Source organism: Mustela nivalis (assembly GCF_964662115.1).
Source record: "Mustela nivalis genome assembly, contig: HAP1_SCAFFOLD_934, whole genome shotgun sequence".
In the NCBI taxonomy this organism is placed as follows: Eukaryota; Metazoa; Chordata; class Mammalia; order Carnivora; family Mustelidae; genus Mustela; species Mustela nivalis.
Window position 1 is genome coordinate 40,846 of NW_028135730.1, and position 21,659 is coordinate 62,504.

The window sequence follows — 21,659 nt, forward strand, 5'->3', positions numbered from 1 at the left end:
TATCGGGCTGAGGGTGATCATTGGTCTCCTAGACAGGAGACATATGCCCAGGTTCTTGTCTGAGGAGGATCCCGGGTCATGGCGACCCACTGGATGGACCCCTATCTGCATCACACACTTTGGAAAGGAGAGAATGGCCTGCATCCCGGGACAGGCGGTCTCTAGGGCTAAGGGCACATTCTGACCATCAAGGGCCAAGGCTCCAGTCCCTTCTTTAGGGTTTGCATTGAAAAGAAAAAGCCTAAGACCTTGGGAAGCTATTACCCAGCCCTCTGTAAGTGGGGATGTCCTCTTCTGGGACTCCAGAATGTGAGCACCGATGAACACATGTGTGCACACAGGAGCTTGTGTGCTGGTGCACACAAACACACACCCCAGGAGGGACTGTGGGGTGGGATCTGATGAGTAGCAGATTCCAAGAAGTTGACAGGAGGGAGGAAATTGGGTGGGAGGTATTTCCTACATGTGACAGCCCTCCTCTAACATCATAGCTATTATCCAACCTATGCCTGTGGACATCTGATAGAAAGACATGCTGGACTCATCCATATTTGGCAAGAAGACCATCCTTGTCTGCCACAATGGCTTATCTAGGGTCTGAACCAGGTAAGAATAGAGACTTGTGTCTGAAACCAGGTGTGTTTGCAAGCTGGGGCCCTGGCTGCTCCCAGACCTTCCCTGGGGGCCTGTGGAGAGGGGTGTGTTGGGGTCACTGTGTACAGATAAGATGTGGCCTTGCATGCAGAAGGGGGAAGAGGAGATGGCAGATGGGAGCACTGTTCGTGTAGGGGTCCAATCAGGAGTGGGCCCTGATAGGGCATCTCAGGAAGTGATGTCACTGCCTGGATCACAAAGGCCTTCAGAACTTGGAACCCCTGCAACCAGGCAGCCAGTCTAGTCCAGTAGCAGGGTTACTGGACTCAGGACCTTGACACAGAAAGATGTTTTCCTGTTGTGTACCTAGTTTCTGGGGCTCTGGGTACCAGAACCCCCAAGAAAATGACTTGTTCCCATGCTGCAGACATTGGCTAAAACCACCCCCCCAATGCCGCAGGACCTTTCGAGGGAGACGCCATAAGGTACTTACTACTGAGGAGACTAGGCGATGCCCACCCCTCTGAACCGTCCTAGGGAAGCCCCATCCCTTTCTCTGGAGTTTGAGGGGAGGAGGGATATGTGGGGGTTCCTGCCCATGGGCTGGAGGAGGGTGAGTACAGTGGATACTCTTGTGATCCCTTCTTGTTCACACCAATGTCAGGGTGGGCAGGGTGCACAGGGGATTCCTGAGGTGACTCTGAGCTGTGCCAGAGCACATCCAAGGCCCTGAAGCTGGGCCACGTTTCTCTCCTTGGGGGAGGGCTCTGCCACCTGGGCTGTGGTGTGTCTGGAATGGAGCGCCCTGGGTCTGAAGACCAGCAAAGGCCTCCAGACAGGGCTCTAAGTCCTCCTGCCTGCCTGCCGGGCACTGTCTTTAAAGAACGCCCCAGAGGACATGGTGCAGGAGGTGACCGAGGAGATTGCCTGCTCTCCTTCCTCCAAGGACACGAAGCCGCACACGGCCAACAGAGTCTGGCGCTGGCTCAGGGTGAGTGCAGGTGCTGGGGAGACCCAACCCCGGGGCGCCCATGCAGCACCAAGGGCCCCACTTCCTAGAAGCCAACCTGGCCTCCTAGAGTCCTGTACTCCCGTGAATCTGCATCCCATCTCTTCCCCAAACTGGCCCACAACGTTCTGCCCACGCCTTGGACAGAAGCACTGCCATTGTCCACATACTTATAGGAGTATCATTAAAGAGACTTTAGACCAGGTTTCATCCCGTTGATTTAGACTCCTTTTGCCCTGGCCAAGGCATTTTCCTAACTCGTGCTCCCAGGTGCCCCCACTGGCCCAACAGTCCTTCCTCAGCTTCTGCAAGTCTTGCAAAGACTGGATTGGGAGACTTTGATCCAAAGGGACATGGTACTCTGTCTCTTGCTCTGCGCTTTGGTATTGATGGAACACATTGTTGCCCCCCCCCCCCCCAAGGAAAAGGAACAGGGGCCTCACTGCACTGCACTGCACGGCAGTCCGGAAGGCCAGTCATTGATCACAGCCATGGAGCCCTTTACTGGGGCAGGACTGGATGTAATCCCCTTCTCTGGCCAAGGCACAGTGCTGCATCCTACAGCCTCCGTGCCTTCTTATCCTAAGCCCTCTCACCTTAAACATCTCTGTGTTCTCATCTCAAGAATGGGATATGTTGGGTGCCGGGGTGGCTCAGGGGTTTCAGCCTCTGCCTGCAGCTCAGGTCATGGGTCTTGGGTCTCACAGTCCTGGGATCGAGGCCCACGTCGGGGGCGTGGGGTCCTCTGCTCAGCAGGGAGCCTGCTTCCCCCTTTATGTCTGGCTGCCTCTCTGCCTACTTGTCACCTCTCTCTCTGTCAAATAAATAAATAACAAGTCTTTCAAAAAAGTAAAAAGAATGGGCTATGTTATCAGAAATAACAGGATCCATGCCACTCAGGCAGGGATGTGCTATCCATACTCCGCTCACAAAGGGACCTCAGATACTAGCAAGTTCAGACATCATTTCTTTCAATTCTTTGTATGGATACCAAGAACATTTTCTCATTGCCTTAAAGGCTTCTTAACTGATTGGCTGATTGATGGATTTGAGAGAGAGACAGGGGGAGAGTGGGGAGAAGTAGACCGAGAAACAGAATCCTCAAGCAGACACTGCCCTATGGACACAGCCCTACGAGGATCGCAGCCTCAGAACACGGAGACCATGACCTGAAGCAAAACCAAGAGCTTTAGGCTGAACCCAATGAGACACTGAGTCACCCGATTCTTTTTCGGACTCTGGGCTCTCTTGTCCCACCTCTTGCTGAAGTCCCTGAGATCTGGGGGCTCATTCTGCCCTCCAAGCCCCAACCCTCCTGGTGGCCACAGCACTGACTCATGTCTCCTCTGATTCACCTCAGGGGAAAAATCGTTCAACCAGGAAGAGGAGCAAGACCTCGGTGCTGACGGCCAAGCGGGCCAACAAGCTGCAGGCCGCAATAGATCACCTGGTGCCTGCCGTCATCAGACAAGATCTACACTGTGTCCACACCTTTCTGGACACATACCGTCACTTGGCCACCCCCCAGGAGGTGCTGGACCTCCTCTTTGCAAGGTGAGCACCCTCCCCTGCCCCTAACTGCTCTGTGAGATTTGGCCAATTCCTGTTGTGAGACTCTGGCAGGTCCCCAAGCTTCCCCAAGCTTCCCTTGCTCCTAACTGGGGCAGAGGTATTATAGGGACTCAGTGGGGTCTTGTAGGGAAAGGACACCTGGGAGCCTGCGCCAGTGGAAAATTCTGCTGGAGGGCCTGTGGGCATGCTCTTTGCTCATTCCTGTGCCCCTCATGATGAAGCCTCTGCCTCATCCCTGACTCTCACTATGATCTTGAGCTGGGCTCCTTTGCCACTGAAAGGGAGATCTGAGACTCCTTCTGGGGCCTGTGTCTGGCTGAATCCAGAGCAAGCATCCCTGGGGGTGAGCAGGGGCCGGGCCCACTCAGATGTCGGTGATGGGCTGGTTGGGGCCCTTTTATTCAGCAAGCATTTAGGAAGCCCCGGTAGGTGGAGGCGATTATCCAGGAGCTGAATGGGATCCCTGCACAGAACAGAGAGCACCCCAGGGCTGCAGGCTAGTCGAGGGTCTGGCGGTGAGAGCCAATATCCACAGACATCTCATGCGATGCCCCCTGGCCTCCTCTAGATTCGGATGTGTTTATTCCAGCTATGATGAGGTCGGCGGACCCCAGGAGCAGCGCAACATGTGAGTAAGCTTTGGCTGCTTTAGGAGGGCCTTCCCTCTCCACCAGGGTAGTGAGGGTCCTGTGAGTTTGAGGGGCTGCCGGACCTTCAGACTCACCTCGTTATTCTGCTTTATGGTAAATGTCTGAGAGCTTCTACTGGAAATTGGAAAGGTGCCCTGGGGAACTGGGGTAGGTGTGTGAGCACTGTGGGAGAGCAGAGGGGGATGGAGGACAGCTTCCACCCCTGAGAGGGTCATGCTCCATCCCTGCCCCTTCCCAGCCCTCTCTCTGCCCCAATTCTGGGACCCAGAACACAGGATTTAGGAACCATCGCATAGCAGTGTTGGCACCTGCACGTTGGGTGCACAGAGGGGTCTCAGGGAGAGGGTGACCCAGTAGAGCCCAGGGAGCAGCAGGCATCCCACACCCTGTGGGAGGTGAGTGTCAGTGGAAACAGACCCACTCTCATGGCACCTAGTGAACGGGCAGAGGAGGGAACGGTGGAGGTATGGGGAGGGTCCTGGGAAGGCCTGGCTAGAGACAGAGTCCCTTTGTTCCCTCCTCGGTTGGATCTTCACTGAGCAGAGGCGAGTGCAGTGAGGGTAATTAAGAGGCCAGACACCACTTCTCCCCAGGCACATGCAGTTGAATTCAAGTGGCTCGTGGGCAAGGAGACAGACTGAGGAGTGTGTCCAGCTCCCCTAAGAAGTCCAGAAATGCTCCCCCCATTGACCAAGGACTCCCACTCCTAGCGGCTTTTGGCCAGCCTGCCGTGTGGGAGCAGGCCTTTCTCACGCAGGACTGCCAGGTCGCAATTGGACAAGGAGTCCGACTGGTCTCAGACAGGAGCTGACAGCCCAGGGGCCCAGGTTCCCACATAGGTTCCCTGGGATTTTGGTTTGGATGCGTACCCTGTCCTCTGACTTCTCTGCCTCCATGTCTGTCCCCAGGGCCGTCTATGCCATCCTGAACACCTGGGTGGAAAAGTATCCAGGGGATTTTGTGCAGCCTCCGGAGTTTCCCAGCTTGCATACGCTGCTGGCCTACCTGCAGGTCAATGTGCCGGGCTCGGACCTGCAGCGCCGTGCCCAGCTTCTGCTTCCAGAAAGGCAATGCGCTCCTGAAAAGACCACGGAGCCAGAGGCTAGGGGTGAGGAGGACTGGGGGTGACTCATGTGGGCCTGAGGCGGAGGCAGGGTGGGCCACCCTGAGGAAGCCTCCGTAGATTGTAATTGGGCCGAAGAGAGTGAGTCGTCTCAGATCCCTGTCCCCATGGGCTTCCATCAGGGACACCTTCTGGGGGCTGGGTCTTGAACGCAGGCCATGCTGAGTGGTGGGGAAAGGGAAAGGCAAAAGGGAAGTCAATCAAGCTGATGATGCTTTCTCTTCTTGGAGCTACAGCACCGGCCCCAGAGCCAGATCAGGATGTGTCTCGGGAAGTTGTTCCACCAGCCACTCTGGCACCTGCTGCACCTCTGGGGCCTGAGCTGGCCCCCGCCATCCCTGCTATGGCTGCTCACTATGGGTTAGGAAGACCAGTGACCCCCCCTGACCCATTGGGGCCAGGGCAGATGGTCGTCAGGGCCCTCGTTCACTTCTCTGCCACGGAAGAGCCACCAGGCCTTTTGACTTTCCTGGATGACCAGCAGGGTCCTGCCACCGAGCTGCCGCCCCCTGCCTCCGTGGAGCAAGCAGGCTCGGCCCCCGAGTAGCAGCTTGTGCTGGCTGCAGCTCCAGAGCATGACTCCCCCTCCCCCATCATTTCCTTCTTTATCGTATTTGTTTTCTGTATTCACCTCTATAATTACTTCATAGATGTTATTTATTAAATAAAGTAGAATTTGAGTTTATATAACATTTTACTCGCATCCTTTGCAGTGGGATATGGAGGTCTCATTAGGTCCATCCAGAGTGTTGCACAACCATGTCGTTCTACGACGTTTCTGTCACAGAGACACCCACGCTCCTCATCGCTCACTGCTCTGTCCCTCCCCCAGTCCCTGCAACCACTGCTCTTCTCTCTAAATTTATCTTTTAAAATATAATAACCTAAGGAAAAAAATACCCTTTTCTTCTATAACTTGATATGCCATTGCCACTTCATCTCTGACCAGGACCTTCCCCCTCACATCCTGGACAAATGAATTTACTGTGTTCCATACTGAGAAATGTTGTCACTACGATTATTCCATGAAACTGCTGAAACGCTGTCAGTACCTTGGAAGCCCAAGCCACATGAGCCACGACGGCGACCAGCTGGAGTCCTACTCATTCTCGCTGAAGGTGCCTGGCTGCTCTTCGGTAGCCTGGGCTGCCTCCTCGACAGTCTGGACCTCAAGTGCTTTCAGGACAACAGCAGGGGACGCGGTGCTGGCTTTTAGCATAGCCATGGCCTCACTGTGACTTCAATTGTTCAAATCAATGCCATTGATATTCAGCAATATATCACCTGTCCAAAGGAATAAACCAGAAAATGAGATGAGCTACCAAGTCATTATCTTCCCTATACATCCTGTTATTTGTAATTTTTCACATCTCTGTCATTCTTACGATATCGAGGGAAAAATCCAATTCATGGAAAACATTCCAAAACAACTCAAAACTTTAAGATAATTTCATCATACATAGGAAAAAATGTGGCTTGAGGCACTGTGATTTGACTGGACGTCCAAGTCATTAGACCTGGTTTTGCTAATGTGCAGGACCTGGGCATGTTCATTTCTCTTCTTTGGGCTTCAGTGATTTCTATAGTTCTTTCCTGCTCAAAAATTATTTGATCTTTTGCTCTTAGAAATGAATTTTTAACATATCCTGTTTTAGAGTTACACAGTTTTATAGATATAGTCCTACAGAGTTTGCTCAGCGTGGATGTATCAGAATACTTAAAGAGAAGAGATCCTTGGGTCTACACAAAGAAATGAAACTTGTGATTTGAGCATCTTTTGCTTAAGGAAGAAAAAAAGGTGTTTGTTGCCCTGACAAGTAATATAATAATAATAAAAAAAGGGCAACGAGGATTATATAAAAGGTTAGGAAGGAAAGGATGAGTGTTCTATTTTTTAGAGGGTTTTTTCCAACATCAAATAATGCAATGATCTAAATAAACATTAGAAAATAATGGAAAGGGCGCCTGGGTGGCTCAGTGGGTTAAAGCCTCTGCCTGCAGCTCAGGTCATGATCCCAGGTCCTAGGATCGAGCCCGCATGGGGCTCTGCTCAGCCGGAAGCCTGCTTCCCCTCCACCCACCCCCCGCCTGCCTCTCTGCCTACTTGTAATCTCTGTCTGTCAGATAAATAAATAAATTCTTAAAAAAAAAAAAGAACGGAAACATCATCAAACTGCAGCAATTTTCCTTCCCATTAGGCGTTTTTCTAACCTTAGAGAGAGGTTTTACACTTATATATGGAAGGGACACTTTAGAAGATTTTTAAAAAATCATATTTGATAGAAAATTTGGGGAATATTTGTTACTTTTTTCAAACATGAGTTGCATGCAGGGAGAAGATGGGAAGAGTTTCACTGTTCCCAGCCCTTCCTATCTTACCTCCTTTGATGCGGCCATCACGTGCCAGACAGCCATGAGCTGGCACACTGGTTACAAGGATGGGCAGTTCACCACTCTTGCTTCCTCTGCCCCCTGCCACTGTCATTCCCAGGGACTCAGGTGGTTCCTTCTTTACAGTAATGTGTTTTTCTTGGCATGTAACACACTGGGGAAGATCCTAACACAGGAGAAGAAAATTCATTGCAAAATAAATAATACATAGCTGAAGTAAAGTAAGGAAACTGAAGGAAAAAATACCATGGCAATGATAAAGTCACTGTTAAAATCAGTTACTGAAGAAATAATACACAGTTCCTCATGGTACAAACATGACACCGAACACTGGGGATCACAATGTCAGACTTTGGATGGCTGTATTTTCATATGACTATGTATGGAACAGAAAAAACTCAGGACTGTTGACATGTGGAAGTCAAAATAGGGCCAATTCTACAAAGGTAAATAATGCACTTGAGTTTTAAGATTCTGAAGACAAGCTAATTAATTTTATTTCTCTCTCTCTCCTCTATTCTTTGAGAGAAATGGTGACAGAATAGTACAAAAGTAAAGTGCGGATTTAGTTAACTGCCAGAAAAAAGCTATAGATCTATCTTCTGTTTCTTACTCATGAGAATGCTCGGTCATGAAATGGGTGCAAACTGATCTTCACAACCTTCATGGAAAGCTATAAGGATATGAAATAACTGAATTTTTGAAAAAGTTAAGGAAGAGAAAAATTCTCCAACAAACTGTGTTCTCAGGAAAAAGCAATTTTTACCGATATTGATTGTTTCTATTTATGGGGACACTCCTAGAAGAAAAGGAAACTTTAAAACATCACCTTTTTTTAAATTAGAATGCCATAAAAAACAATGGGTACCTATGAAATATTAATATTAAAATAGCAATAGTAACTAACATTTATTGAAGATTTACTATGTGTAAAGCAAATGGTTTCACATGTATTATTTCATTTTCATGGTTTCATTACATTTCACTACAATGGTCCGGAGTGTAAATCCTATGGTTGGCCCCATTTTATAAACAAGGAAATAGCCTTATTAGAAAGGTCATGTAGGGGCACCTGGGTGGCTCAGTGGGTTAAGCCGCTGCCTTCGGCTCAGGTCATGATCTCAGAGTCCTGGGATTGAGCCCCGCATCCGGCTCTCTGCTCAGCGGGGGGCCTGTTTCCTCCTCTCTCTCTGCCTGCCTCTCTGCCTACTTGTGATCTCTGTCTGTCAAATAAATAAATAAAATCTTTAAAAAAAAAAAAAAGAAAGTTCATGTAATTTGCTCCAAATTATATAGCTACGCATGATCACACTGGGATTTGAGGTGATTCAAGTTTAAAAAAAATACACATACACACACACAGTGTATATACATAAACATGTATTCATATGTAGTTGTCTATGTTCATACAGCATGATGCTATATGCATCCACACTACAATGGTGCTATCCCATTAAGTGTAATGATGGAAGCTCCTATCTCAAAAGGTTCCTTAACACATATACTGTAACAGCATAGTGTAGATAACAAGATAACTATTACCACGACTAACAATATCAACAGCAGAACTAGATGAGTTCTTTTGCTAGAACTGTAACATTTCCTTTAGTGACACTGCTTCAGAGCGGACAGGTACGACGTGTCAGTCAAGCCCTGCACCGGCAGGGGTGTCTGCTCTTCTCTCCTCCTGAAACCAACACTCTGAAATTTTCTTGAGGGCACTACTTAAATAGCCTAGAGTTCCTAGAATTTTGACCTCATAGAAAACCTGTAAACGTCCACAGGTGGTATCATAGCATATGACATCTATGTTCGCATCCTTCAAAACTGGGCAAGACCCACGTGATTATGAAGACAATCCAGGTAAACTCAGCTGGGAGCACATTGACTTCAACGCTTGTGTCTGTCAGGTATCGAGTCAATTAGAGGTGGTTGTTTTATTCCTCCAAATGGCTGAGATGTATGCATTTTAGCCAAACTTCACAGATTACTCTTGGTATACTTCATGGAAACTTCTAAGGGCTTAACACTGGATGAATGTTTCCAAGCAGGGGCTACGCAGGGGCTTAGTAATAGAGTAATGTGTGCTTTAATTTTTAACAATGATTATCCTCTGAACAGGTTGTTTTGATAAATTTGTATTTGTTTTCCCTAGGAGACCTTTATATTTTAAAGTAGGATTTGACATCACAAATGCTGTATGTTAATGGTAAATTGCTAAATTAATGCTTAAAATTCCATTAATGTGGCTGTTCTAACAAGCAGGTTTACAGAGCACCTAGAGTAAGAATTCAGCATTGCTATTTAAAACACCACCACTTAAAATTAAGGAAGAGGAACTAGTAAAAAGAAAAATATTTGTGCCCAAAACAAAAAAAAGGACATAAATCGTCCTCTATATGAACGCTGAAATGGTTAAATTTGTAGCATTGTCTTTGAGCACCCATATTTCCACTTTCTGTAGAATTCATGGATTCAGTTACCAACTTTTGCCTTAATCATGATTCTTTAGGAATATGTATATATAGGTAACTTGTAAATCAAGGACCAGCTATATGAACAACTCCTATTCAAATTCCTTTTCGAAACAATAACTGCTTTTCGTAGTCATCATTGTGAAAGCAAAATTATAGGTTCCCTTCACACATTTTGTATTCTGTTCAAAAATAAGATGAAGTTTGTGCTTATAATTTCTTAAAAGTTTTAACTGAACAAAGACCAGTGACAAGTGTATACTTCAGCTCAGAAAACAAGATAAACCTGATGGGCCAAAAATACTTGTGCCTTTAAATGATGCTTTCTTGGGGCGCCTGGGTAGCTCAGGGTGTTGAGCCACTGCCTTCGGCTCGGGTCATGATCTCGGGCTCCTGGGATCGAGTCCCACATCGGGCTCTCTGCTCAGCGGGGAGCCTGCTTCTCTCTCTCTCTCTCTCTCTCTCTGCCTGCCTCTCTGCCTACTTGTGATCTCTGTGTGTCAAATGAATAAATAAAATCTTAAAAATAAATAAATACAAAAATAAATAATGCTTTCTTGGGCTCCTGTGACATTACAGAGTTATTCTCTCAAATTGTACTTACATTAAGAAGCCACTTTAAGCTAAACATGTGTTTCTCAAGTCATTCTCCTTAAGTAAAATTAAATTGCTTTGCTAAATTAAAACTTATTTACTGGTCTACTTAAAAACTATAGGAAGTAAAAGCAAACAAACAAACAAAAAATCGATAGGAAGGTTCCGATGTGTGATTTTCACACAGTTGGTAAATAGCATCATTGTAAAAATTCTGGCCTACTAGAAGTTGAGTTCAAATGAAAGATGAAATGAAGTAAATAACACTGAGAACACAGTAAAGTGCCACTGTTTTTTGACTTCTACTGATTTCAGCATCCAAAGTGAGACAACATCAGAATTTTTGGCACAGATAAATGACCTAGGAATATATTATCAAAGCACTGAAATATGAAAGATGCAGCAAAAAGCTCAACATACGGGAATTTAAAATGATCTAGGGTAGTATTCCTATGAACTGTAACATAAAAAGAAATGCTTTATGTGTTTTGCATGTACGTATCAGAAAGTATGATTTATGCTTCATATTCACATAGGGAATTCTGTTGTTGTAGGCAAACTGCCCAACCGCTAAGTATGGACTTGTTGGTCATTGTCTTTTTTTCAGTTACATAACCTCCTGTTACAACTGAATGAGCAAACCAAGATAAATCCCACTTTCAAGCAGGACCAAACAAAGAAGTCTTTCTAGAAGATCAAACACTTCTCATCAATCTGGCAGAGGGACCTTCTTACTAAGAAACCACCCCTACTGGCTGAGGAACAGACTGTACAGGGACTCTCAAGGTAGCCAAACACACATTCCACACCCCCAAACACCTTGTGCTCACCTTTTCCAACAGAGTAACAGCCCTCATTTAAATCTTACCAGTTTGTCACAAGGATTCCCTGAGGGCAGATGAATGAAAACATGCAAACTCGAGGCCTCACCTTGTGTGAGCTGGGACTGTTGTGGTACAGCGGCTGTGCATGGTGCTGGCTGCTACTCTGAGCTCCTGCGTCCTGGACAGGGTTACCAGGCTGGGATTTCCCCGGCCTAGCAATTGTTAAATCCACCCTCTCGCCACTAGCCTAGAGAAAACACACATATATAATCACCAGTCATTAATGATGCTTCTCACTTAAAAAAATTATAGGGAGGGTCATTTTCAATGCACTTATCATCGCTGTATCAGAGCCTCACCTGAGTGGGGACTGCAGGCCCCTGCTGGGGGTGGGGCAGACGAGGGAGTTCATTTCAGGAGCTAATACTTTAAAACTTCTGCAGGTAAAAGAGCCACACACAGACCTCTTGGGTAAACCTTCCCTAATCCTGGAAATACCAAGGGTGTAAGCAAAGAAAGCCTGGGTTCTGATCTCCCCATGATTTCTTGAAGGGTAACTGTCTTTTTATACTTCCCTCCCCTGCAAAACTGGCCTTGGACTGAGAGAAAGAGAGCAAAGAAGATAAAAGGACGAACGGATTCTAAACTGGATTACAATCCTTTGTGATTTCTGAAATAAATTCCAAGATGGCTACTTTGAGAGTGATAATCAATGAAACTACGTGTAGCTCTGTTTCCACACACTACAGCTTCGAATCGAAAATAGGGATCAGCTTAAACAGTCCTGAAAAGAATGATAACAAAGGTCCTGTAAAACAGGATTAGTATTTATATACATCACAAATTGTGTGCCTATATATGCCATATGTGCACTCACACATAAATGTAATTTTAGAGGTGATGACAACCACGTTGAATTTAGAGGTCCATTATCTGTATTTATAGATCTAGATCTGAAACACAGATTCACATTTATTATACTTTTTAAAGCTATTTTAGCTTTGCTTTTAACGTACAGGCCTGGTCTACTTGATGCTGATTCTTGGTCATGACTACAACTTTCCAAGTTTACTATCATTTCTATGGGAAAATTTGACAGCCTGCTTTCAAGAAGCTGTGGTGGAAAGTAGAGCACTCCTCCCCCATGACTGCAGTCAAGTTGGAAAAGGAGTGAAAACCATAATTTTAAAAAAATGATTTTATTTATTTATTTGAGAGCGAAAGCGAGAGAGCAAGGTGGAGGGGCAAAGGAAGAGGGAGAAGCCGACTCCTCGCAGAGCAGAGAGCCCAATGTAGGATCTGAGCCGAAGGCAGATGCTGAACCACGGAGCCACCCAGGTGCCTGAGTGATAACCAATTTTAAGGCCCTATTAAAGTCACTTACTTATTCAAGTATTTCATTAAACTAGTTTCAGACAATTCTTCCAATAACTGAAAGAATAACACTCCTCATGTGGCCAGAGTCTGGGGATTTGATCTAACAGGCAAATTCCAAATAGAACGCTTACAATCCAGATATTTGAGATTCTGACACTTCCCAGTATTAGATCACACGGTGTGAAGGGTGAGAAACCCCTGTGATCTCATTTCAATATTAAGAATTGTTTGCTTTACTGCCTAACCCTCCCCACTACCAAATACTCTATAACCAGTAATTCAGCTTTATGGGAAGACCCCTGCTCATGCAAACCTATTAACAAACAAATCCCTGATCTTTTTTGATTTCTTAAAAGACAAAATTCTGGCTGTGTGATGGAAGTGGACATATAAGCTTTAAACGATGGGCCAACATTTGGGTTTAGGCCAACTGCCTATCTAACTCTTCAGGGTTTCAAGCACAACAAAAGAATTCTGTTAAAGTCAAGATTTTAAAAATGCAGGATGCCTAAATGACAATACCTGTATTTCATAAAATAGTGGCATGCCCTTTTGATGGGAGTATATACTGGTATGATCTTTCTAGAGGGAAGTTAAGCAAAATGTCTTAAACTTGAAAACAAAACATTAAAAAGTCTGTTGACAGGGGAGTGTTTACGTAAGTTTTAGCACAACACGCCTACTATACAGCTATATCATGGTGCATCTATTTTCAGGGTAAGAAGGCCACAACATACAGCTGACGTAAAGAAAGGGTGGCAAACTCAGAATTTGTAAGCTGACTGCATGTCTAAGTACCTACGTAAATAGGAACCTATTTATTTGTAGGCATATACAGAAAAATGACAATGTTCTTCAAAACTTTAATGTCACTATCTTATGGACTTTAGACTGACTGTGATTTTGATTTCCTTCTTCATTTTCTGTATTTTGTCTTCCTTAGTCTCCTTTTCAGACATGGAATACATGTTATTCTCAGAATCCAAAACATTAAGATGTTTTCCACAAAGAAACAACTTGAGAAATATATTTGGTATCATATATATGTATCTGTATTCAATTTTTTTCAATCTCAAGTCTGGGACAAGAGACCAACTCCTGAATCTCCCTCCTAATGCAAGACGGCTACCGGGTGTGTGTGTTCCCAAAATTATAATGAACCAAACATTTGTGAAATGGAGTAATGAAATGGGATTTAAATTTGGGTTTTCTTACACAGTACTTAAATCTTCATTGTTAATTCTGTTTACTATACACATTTCCCAGTGACTATCAACCTACTTTAATTCCTGATGCTCGATTATGTTTACTGCTTGGTTTCCTCTATGTCAGAGTGTTTTCTTGTGCTTACTAAAAACAAAATAAAACATAACTAAATAAAACACCATACACATCTTTGTTTCACCCCTATCATTGTAGGAGATACCCATATCATTAAATGCTCTGGTAGGTTATAGAACCGGAAGGTCTGGCCTGGATTATTTTCTACTTTTTCTATCTTATTTTTTAAAAAAATTTATAAAGCTGTTTTCTTTTTTTAAAGATTTTATTTATTATGTATTTATTTATTTATTTGACAGAGAGCAAGAGAAGGAACACAAGCAGAGGGAGTGGGAGAGGGAGAAGCAGATTCCTGGCTGAGCAGAGAGCCCCGATGTGAAACTGGATGCCAGCACCCTGGGATCATGCCTGACCGAAGGCAGATGCTTAATGACTGAGCCACCCAGGTGCCCCTCTACTTTACCTACTTTAATGTTCTTATTGAAATTTTTTTTTCTCTAATAATAACCATCTTTACTTCACAGGGATACTGTAAGAACACAAGTTATGATGTGTTTGAAATGCTCTGAATGCTTTATAAAAAGGGCACTACAGAGATAATGAGTTCTTCTCAATAAAAATTGATTTTCCCCACTTGTATGGAGGTGAAGCGGAGAGTGAACGTTACAAGAGCAGGGAAGTCACAACTTTGGAACCACAGCTCCTTCAAGCTTTTCTTGTCTCACCTGTTAAATGTGGACATAAATGTGTTTTTTATGTGTGGGCTTAGGTGGAGCCCATGGAGCAAATGAAAAACCCATGTGCAAAAATAGAGCCTTCACTCTATAAAGAGCAAGGCTAAATGTTCACAGGGATACAGTTTTCCGGACAGGATTTTATCTGTAATGATAAAATCATCTCTTGTGCATTTTGAAGGATTTGGGGAGCCGTGTTTGATTTCCCCCATGAAATATCAAATATCCCTCAGGTTCTCATGTTACGAAAACATCGACATAAAGGCTGAGCACGTGGAATGAATATCCGCGTGTACCTGAATGATCTGGGCGGCAAGCTCAGGGGTTCCGAGCTTCAGGTCGTGTCCATTGATGGCGAGCACTCGGTCGTTGCTGCTCAGCCTTCCATCCTGTGCAGCCAGCCAGGCCCTCTTCCAACAGATCAAGGATAAAAACACCTGGTTCACCGGTCCTTTGAATGGGTTTAATGCCAAGTTGTTCACCAGAGTCCTGTTTGTGAAAGACTACGTGGAAGACCTCTTCCCGGGGAGAGCTACTGTCGGGGTGGCTGTAGGTCCGGCCCCCAAAGCACCGCTCTCCAGCACGCTTAGGTGCAGCGTGGAATAGGGCTGGGAAAGGGCGGCTCTGGCATAGTTGTGAGACACATTGTTGGTGTTACAGTTGTTGACCTGGAAGAAAAGAATTATGACTGAGGTGGGACAATCTTTTATCCTCTCAACTGGTAAACATTTATACGCCATTTCCAAAAGAAACGGACTTTGGAAAATGACATACAGTCATTATTTACAAAGAAAAGCCCTCTGAAGATGTTTTAAAATGCACAGTTCCTAAGCTTCACTCACAATGACTAGCACGAAGTAGAGAATGGCAGTTAGGATCTCAGGCTTCAGCGAGGGTGCTGAATCAGAGTCCCTGGTCCTGCCAGTAGTGGGATGTCTGAGGGTGTCCCCTGAGTGGTGAGATGGGTTTACTCTCCGCTTCAAGGGACCAGGAGGAAAATGCAGAGACAGCAGCAGCATGTGGCAAGTGCCAACAAAATACTAGTTCTAGTGGAACAGAAACTGAAGTTCTACTGGATTGATGTGGCTTTTCCAAATGAAAAACACCTACCCTGGAAAAAATACACCGAGTTTTAATCTAAGAAAAGGGACAGATTCTAGATACACAACCTGATCTCAGTTCAGTCATTTTTACTTTAAAGAAAAGCAGGTAATTACAGTTTCACTCTGTTTAGCACTCAAGTGTAACATCTATCTAATACAACAAGCTTAACTCAGTACTCACAGAACATTTATTTACTAAACCTTATGGCCCTGAAAGGAATATAGTGACTGATCCTGGGACAGGAACAGGACTAAGAAAATACACCCAGCTTCAGTTATTCACCTAGTCAGAGGAAGAGGTTGGTGCAACTCTGAGTGTTTATCACAATTAGAATTCCTCTCCTCATCTGCCTGCACCAACAGCAAGCAGGAAATCGACATTCTCTTGGATGTGTTATGTGGCACAGGCTCTGGGTTAGGTGCTTGTGATTACCCAAAGCCTTCAATCTTTTTCACGTGAGTCTATCTTAAGGAAAGTCTTCCCCCTTCCTACTCATCTCGGGATGACAGTTTTGAGCACCACTAACTTGAATTTTATTGATTTGGGCCTGTGGACATCTTTTAAAATTCAGGCATCAAATGCCATAGATCTCACACATAAACTTGCTCTTCGCCCAATTTTGCAACATCTGTGCATTTGGTTGCCATCCAGATCCTTGATGAAAAAGTTGAGTAACATAGGGTCAAGAATAGAACTTTAAGGCAGCTTCTAAAAAACCAGCCTGACGTGGATTTGTTAGTCAAAACTCATCATTTCTGGTTATTCAGCTAAAAAGCCACTTATCTCTAGGTTCTTATTTTTCCGTCTTTGATTCACATCTATCACAAATGACTTTACAAACATCTGGCTGGAATCCAGCGCTAGCCACGTGCGAGTATGTAGCCTCACACCATTTTTGTGACGTGGGTTGTGGAATATCCTACAATCGGAGATTTTCCCTTCACAAAAGTGTGGTTGCCAGTGAAACACAGAGAAAGCAGAAACCAAATAAAATACTGTTGCTAGATGTTGTAGAAATAGCACCAACAGAGTAAACTTTACCACATCTTTAGCTAATTATCTTTTGGACCAATGCAGTCAAGACATGACTGCAATTATTTTCCTCAAAAACCAAAAGTGATGGGACACCTAGGTGGCTCAGTTGGTTAAGCAGCTGCCTTCGGCTCAGGTCATGATCCCAGCATCCTGGGATCGAGTCCCGCATCGGGCTCCTTTCTCGGCAGGGAACCTGCTTCTCCCTCGGCCTCTGCCGGCCACTCTGTCTGCCTGTGCTTGCTCTCTCTCCCTGTGTAAGCTGCAAAAAAGGGCAATCTGGTTCTTTTTGTCTTGGCCACAAAGGTGTCAAAAGGTCAAAACCAGCTACAAGAGTTCCTCCACGGAGAATCAGTTTAGGAGCTGGGGTAGAAGGAATACAGCATAAGGTGTCCAGAGAGCTGTGCCAACCTCATGCAACCAGAATACTACTAATATCGTAAAAGGACAGCAAACACAGGAATGCGGTAAATAGCTAGCTATGGTAGGATCAGAAACTGGATTTTACATAAGCTGGATTAGTTATGTTTCCTGTATTCTCCTATTGCCTCTTTGGATTTAGTCAAGAACAAAACACTGCAAGTTCAGTCTGTGTCAGCCAGGCCAAGTGCAATGAAGGAGGGGTTTTGGGCCCAAGTGTCGAAGTGGAAATCACAAACTACAAGAGGCAGAATACAGATGGGTGTGGAAACCAAAGCCAGGAACCCCCAGTGGAAAGGTCAATCCTTGCTGCTCTTGGAGCCTAGTTTGTCTGTCTTCCCCTCTGGACATTTCTCTTGAAGAACTAAAAATCCTAGAGGTTCTAAGTTTGGTTTTAATGAAGAAGACAGCTATTCCCAACAGGATATCATAACCAAATCCACTCTTTTATTGACTCAGCAAGTTTGTCCTGGGTATCGACTCCAGGCACAGCTCTGTGAGAAGCCTGTCCCATAGTATGTAATAATGGCGGCTGCCATCCCCAAAGGAAGACACTACATTTGAATAACTCTCTGTGACCAATTATGCATTAAGTGGTGAAGAGAAGGAATGTCTTCAGCACTTAGTGTGAGAAGAGGTCTGAATGGGTGAAAATGGCAGGGCAGGGCTTTCTGGATGAAGGTGGGGAAGCTGTAGCACAATGGGGACAGGCTGGAACATGGAGGGAAGCAAGGAGACTGCTATGTCTGGCTTTTCTGCTACATTATACATTCTATGAGGGCAGGGGTTGCTTTTTGCTCTTAATTACACCCTCAGCTCTGACCACCATGCCTATGATGTTTCAGTAATACACCGATGGCTACAGCTGAAAGAAAAAGCAAGGGTGAAGGCTGAGGGGACAGGTTGTGTAAGAGTTCAAAGAGGACCTGGACTATTAGATTAATCAGTATGGACTTGATTCTCTGGTCCAATCTATCAGGAAAAGCAGAGTCACAGGTGAATTAACCGGACAATGTCGTACCGGATTTCAGAGCAGAGTAGGGAGGCAGGGGTTTTGATTCTCCTGGGTTAGACGTGAAGCAGTGAGGGCACAGACCAGAGAGATGGCAGGGAAAAGAGAAGGGGTGAATACCAACAGACCGTGGGGAAGGACCCAGCAGTGAAATCGAGGAGGCAAGAGTCCTTGAGCTTGGGTTCCTAGAAGACATCTTTTCTCATTCATGCCTATTTCTTCTCTCCTAAATATCCATTCTTTTAGCTTCAAGTACCACATACACTTGTATGGGTCATATATCCAGGTCAATTTTCACATACACTCTAGAATTCACATGAACAGTAGAATTCTGGCCATCTCATGCTCATCAGTATGCCCTCACACACAACATCATCTTGCTCGAAGCAAGTTCATTTGTTGGAGTAGCTCATTCTTTTTAAAGAGAAGAGGGAGAGGGTAGCACCAAGGATTAGTGCAGAGTCAGGCTGTTTGTGGATGAGAGTGCGTTTGAGAGCCAACAAGAGGTGGTCATGATTTCCGAATTCTATCTTAAATTCAATGCTGTAAGTTTTAAGTAACTTGTGCTGTGTGACCTGTCTTTTCTAGATTATAGAAATCCGTGTAGAGAAGGATGAATCAGACAACGAAGGTAACTGATGGATGGTACCCTGGGACTAGGGATAGAGCCAATGGGACAAGAGAATTTAGCAGTGAAGGTGGCCCCGAAATAGACAACCGTGGAGACCAAGCCAGGAGGAATCCAGCTGGCCTGGAGAGCCACACACTGAGGCACATGTGGGATCAAATTTAAGATGGGGGTAAAAATACATTCCATGAGTTTGGGGGAAATCAGAGAAATTACAGATAAATTCTGATCTGTTTAGCACTAAAAAAAAAAAACAGTAAAACTTACCTTTTTAGAAGTCAGATTCCACAGTACCCTAATTTCCTAAGTTTTCAATTGATGAATAAGAGCAACAAAAGAGGCAAGTTAACAAAATCATTTAAAAAATTGATACCTGAAGAATTGGGTCTCCAGCAAGAAGTCTTCCATCTTTGGCGATCACCCCATGCCGACAGACTTCCTGGATAACAAGGTTGATCAGTGGCCTTTCATTGCCGCCCACAATGCTAATTCCTAGCTGAATATAAGGATCAGACCGGTGAATTTCAATTGTAGTAATTATAATTATGCCTTCCGGAAAACTAACCGGCTGCTGCATAGCTGCCAAGTTAAAAACGAGATGGAGAAAAACAGGTGGAAAGAAAAATGTTTTCTATTTTGATTATCTTCACGTAAGTAAGTTATCGTCTATCATTAGTGATGACCTTATGTTAATAGATGATTCATAACAAAGCAATACCACGGGATAAGAAAAACAGAATGACCAAAACACCAATAGGTAAGATTAGCAAAACACTTCCTCTTTGAAAGGTGATCAGTAAATAATCAACAAATAACTACTATGCATCAGATCACTAGGGACCACACAGTGATCTGATAAAGAAATATACAGAAAATATCATCTTGTCCTAATTGATCAGATTGACAAAATATCAATATACAAAATATCATCTTGTCAGTTGACCCATGAAACAGCTGTAAACAGTGCAAGGCAGTACATATGAAATAAAAAAGACAAACTCTGTGACATACAATCACCGTAGTGGTTGACAAAATAACCACATTAAGCAAGAAGAGGAGGGTCTTGATCTGAGCAGTAGGAGATAGAAGAATTGTTATAGCCAAGGCTGGGAAAACTGGGATTTGTAGAAAAATTGGAATTTTCATAAGAGATAAACCTATTTAAAAGTAAGACAAAGGGCCAACTACTAAGATATGCCCAAGATCTAGGACTAGAGGTTTTCTGCCTGTTTCCTGGTGGGTCATGTAGACAGATCAGTGGCTGCTACCAGAGGACAGCAATAGTCAGACACATGGCCTTGGGAGTCAGATACATACCTAGCCATTTCGTGGCTCTCAGACTTTGACCAATGACTCCCTGACTAAGTTTCCTCATCATTAAAAAAAAGCCAGTATTGGTACAAGCATTTAATAAGTTAATATATGTAAAGTGCTTGGCACAGTGCTGACACAGAACAAGCACGGAGGCTGAGGTATTTTTTTGTTCTTCTTGATGCTGTGGATTTCTTAGTCAAGAAGCAATAGGCATCAAAACAAACAAACAAAAGAAGCCTGCTGATGACCAGTGAATTTGTGGACTACAACAGAAGAGGGGGAGGGGGAAGGATAAGCCTCAAGGTAAGACTCCCTTTCTGTTTCTAACCGGCAAACTGTTAGACTTGTACACTTAAAAGGTGAATATGTGATATGTGAAGCATATCTCAGTAAAATTATTTGTTGAAGAGGAAAAACAACAACAACAACAACAACACCCCATGTAGGGAAAGTAATAGGCAGTACTGAGAAGAAAGGAAATATCTGATTTGAAAACAGATGAAAAGCAAAAGCAAGGTGAAGAGCACATACTGTCAGTGGCCGTGTTCTCCTCGAAGGTGGGGTTGTCCAGGCCAGGCTCCTCAGGCCACGGGGGCAGAGACGCTGATATCAAGCTGCGCTCAGCAGGTGCTGTGCCTGTCCCTGAACAGTCCGTTTCGAGGGATAAAGTACCTGGAAGATCTATTACAGTGGTTCCATTTTCATTCTCAATCTCTGTCTGAGCTTTATCAGTTTTCCTCCTTTCTAGGGCAAGTCTCCGATGAAAAGCTCCAGGACATCTAGAGAGAGAGCATTAGGGGGTTCCCAGATGATTTGAAAGGAAAAATGATAGACAGCTTGTGCCCCAACAACAGAATAGCCACTGCTTCAATGCCAAACTCACCTAGAGGTAATCCACAAGTGGTATGTAATCTGATTTTAACCTCTGCTCAAACTAAATTCCTACCACACTGTGTAGCAAACTTAAAACAGGCGTTGGCACAAATAGTGGCTTCGTGCATGTCTCAAAAAATACTTCAATAAAAACCTGTATTCAGATACATACTAGTTCCAGAAATACACCAGCACAGTTGACGGTATACTGCAAATACTATTCTGAGATCCTGATTGCATAACCCCCTTTTCACAGGGATGGCTTAACTCCTTAACAGGAGTGGAAACAGCAGTCTTCTTCCACAATGTGCTCCTGCATCCAGACTTGGACCCTGAGTGACACTGTTCCTTTCCAATCTCAGGGCCAAGGGTACACATTCATGTATTAGTGAGAAGCAATACATCTGAGGCTCTGCCACTTGCAGAAAAGCAGAGCAAAGGCTCAAGAGGCTGCGTATGGTGGGTGGCGGTCTTATGTCTAGGACTGCAGACTTCATTCAATGATAGTGTGTTTTAAAATCTCAAATTTCATGAAAAATCAAGTATAGGATAAATTTATTGAAAACTGGAAGCTATCCCTTAGCTGTAAAAGTAATGAATTTCCCCTCACAAACTAAAGATAAGTTGTGGGTTTCAAGTTCTTGAAAAAGATT

At 44.6% G+C, this 21,659-nt stretch overlaps 1 protein-coding gene and 2 pseudogenes across 3 annotated transcripts in view; 1 reads left to right on the forward strand and 2 right to left on the reverse strand.

The window, feature by feature from the left end:
* LOC309857588 (ligand of Numb protein X 2-like) overlaps positions 1 to 21,659 on the reverse strand; it is a 49,357-nt pseudogene that overhangs the window by 1,575 nt on the left and 26,123 nt on the right. The window contains exon 7 of the transcript XR_014316565.1: positions 6,001 to 6,232. The product of XR_014316565.1 is annotated as a ligand of Numb protein X 2-like (transcript). The remainder of the gene's footprint in view (positions 1 to 6,000; positions 6,233 to 21,659) is intronic.
* On the forward strand, positions 2,095 to 5,800 carry LOC309857595 (ral guanine nucleotide dissociation stimulator-like; the record flags this gene model as incomplete). The annotated part of the gene is made up of 5 exons (XM_082750313.1): positions 2,095 to 2,124; positions 2,964 to 3,157; positions 3,744 to 3,803; positions 4,734 to 4,933; positions 5,185 to 5,800. The coding sequence occupies 5 exons, from the start codon at positions 2,095 to 2,097 to the stop codon at positions 5,493 to 5,495; spliced, it is 795 nt and encodes a 264-aa protein (XP_082606439.1). The 3' UTR covers positions 5,496 to 5,800.
* LOC309857585 (ligand of Numb protein X 2-like) lies at positions 7,260 to 19,396 on the reverse strand (annotated as a pseudogene). Its single transcript, XR_014316576.1, has 4 exons — positions 19,193 to 19,396; positions 14,920 to 15,291; positions 11,338 to 11,478; positions 7,260 to 7,505 (listed from the first exon to the last, which is right to left on the reverse strand). The product of XR_014316576.1 is annotated as a ligand of Numb protein X 2-like (transcript).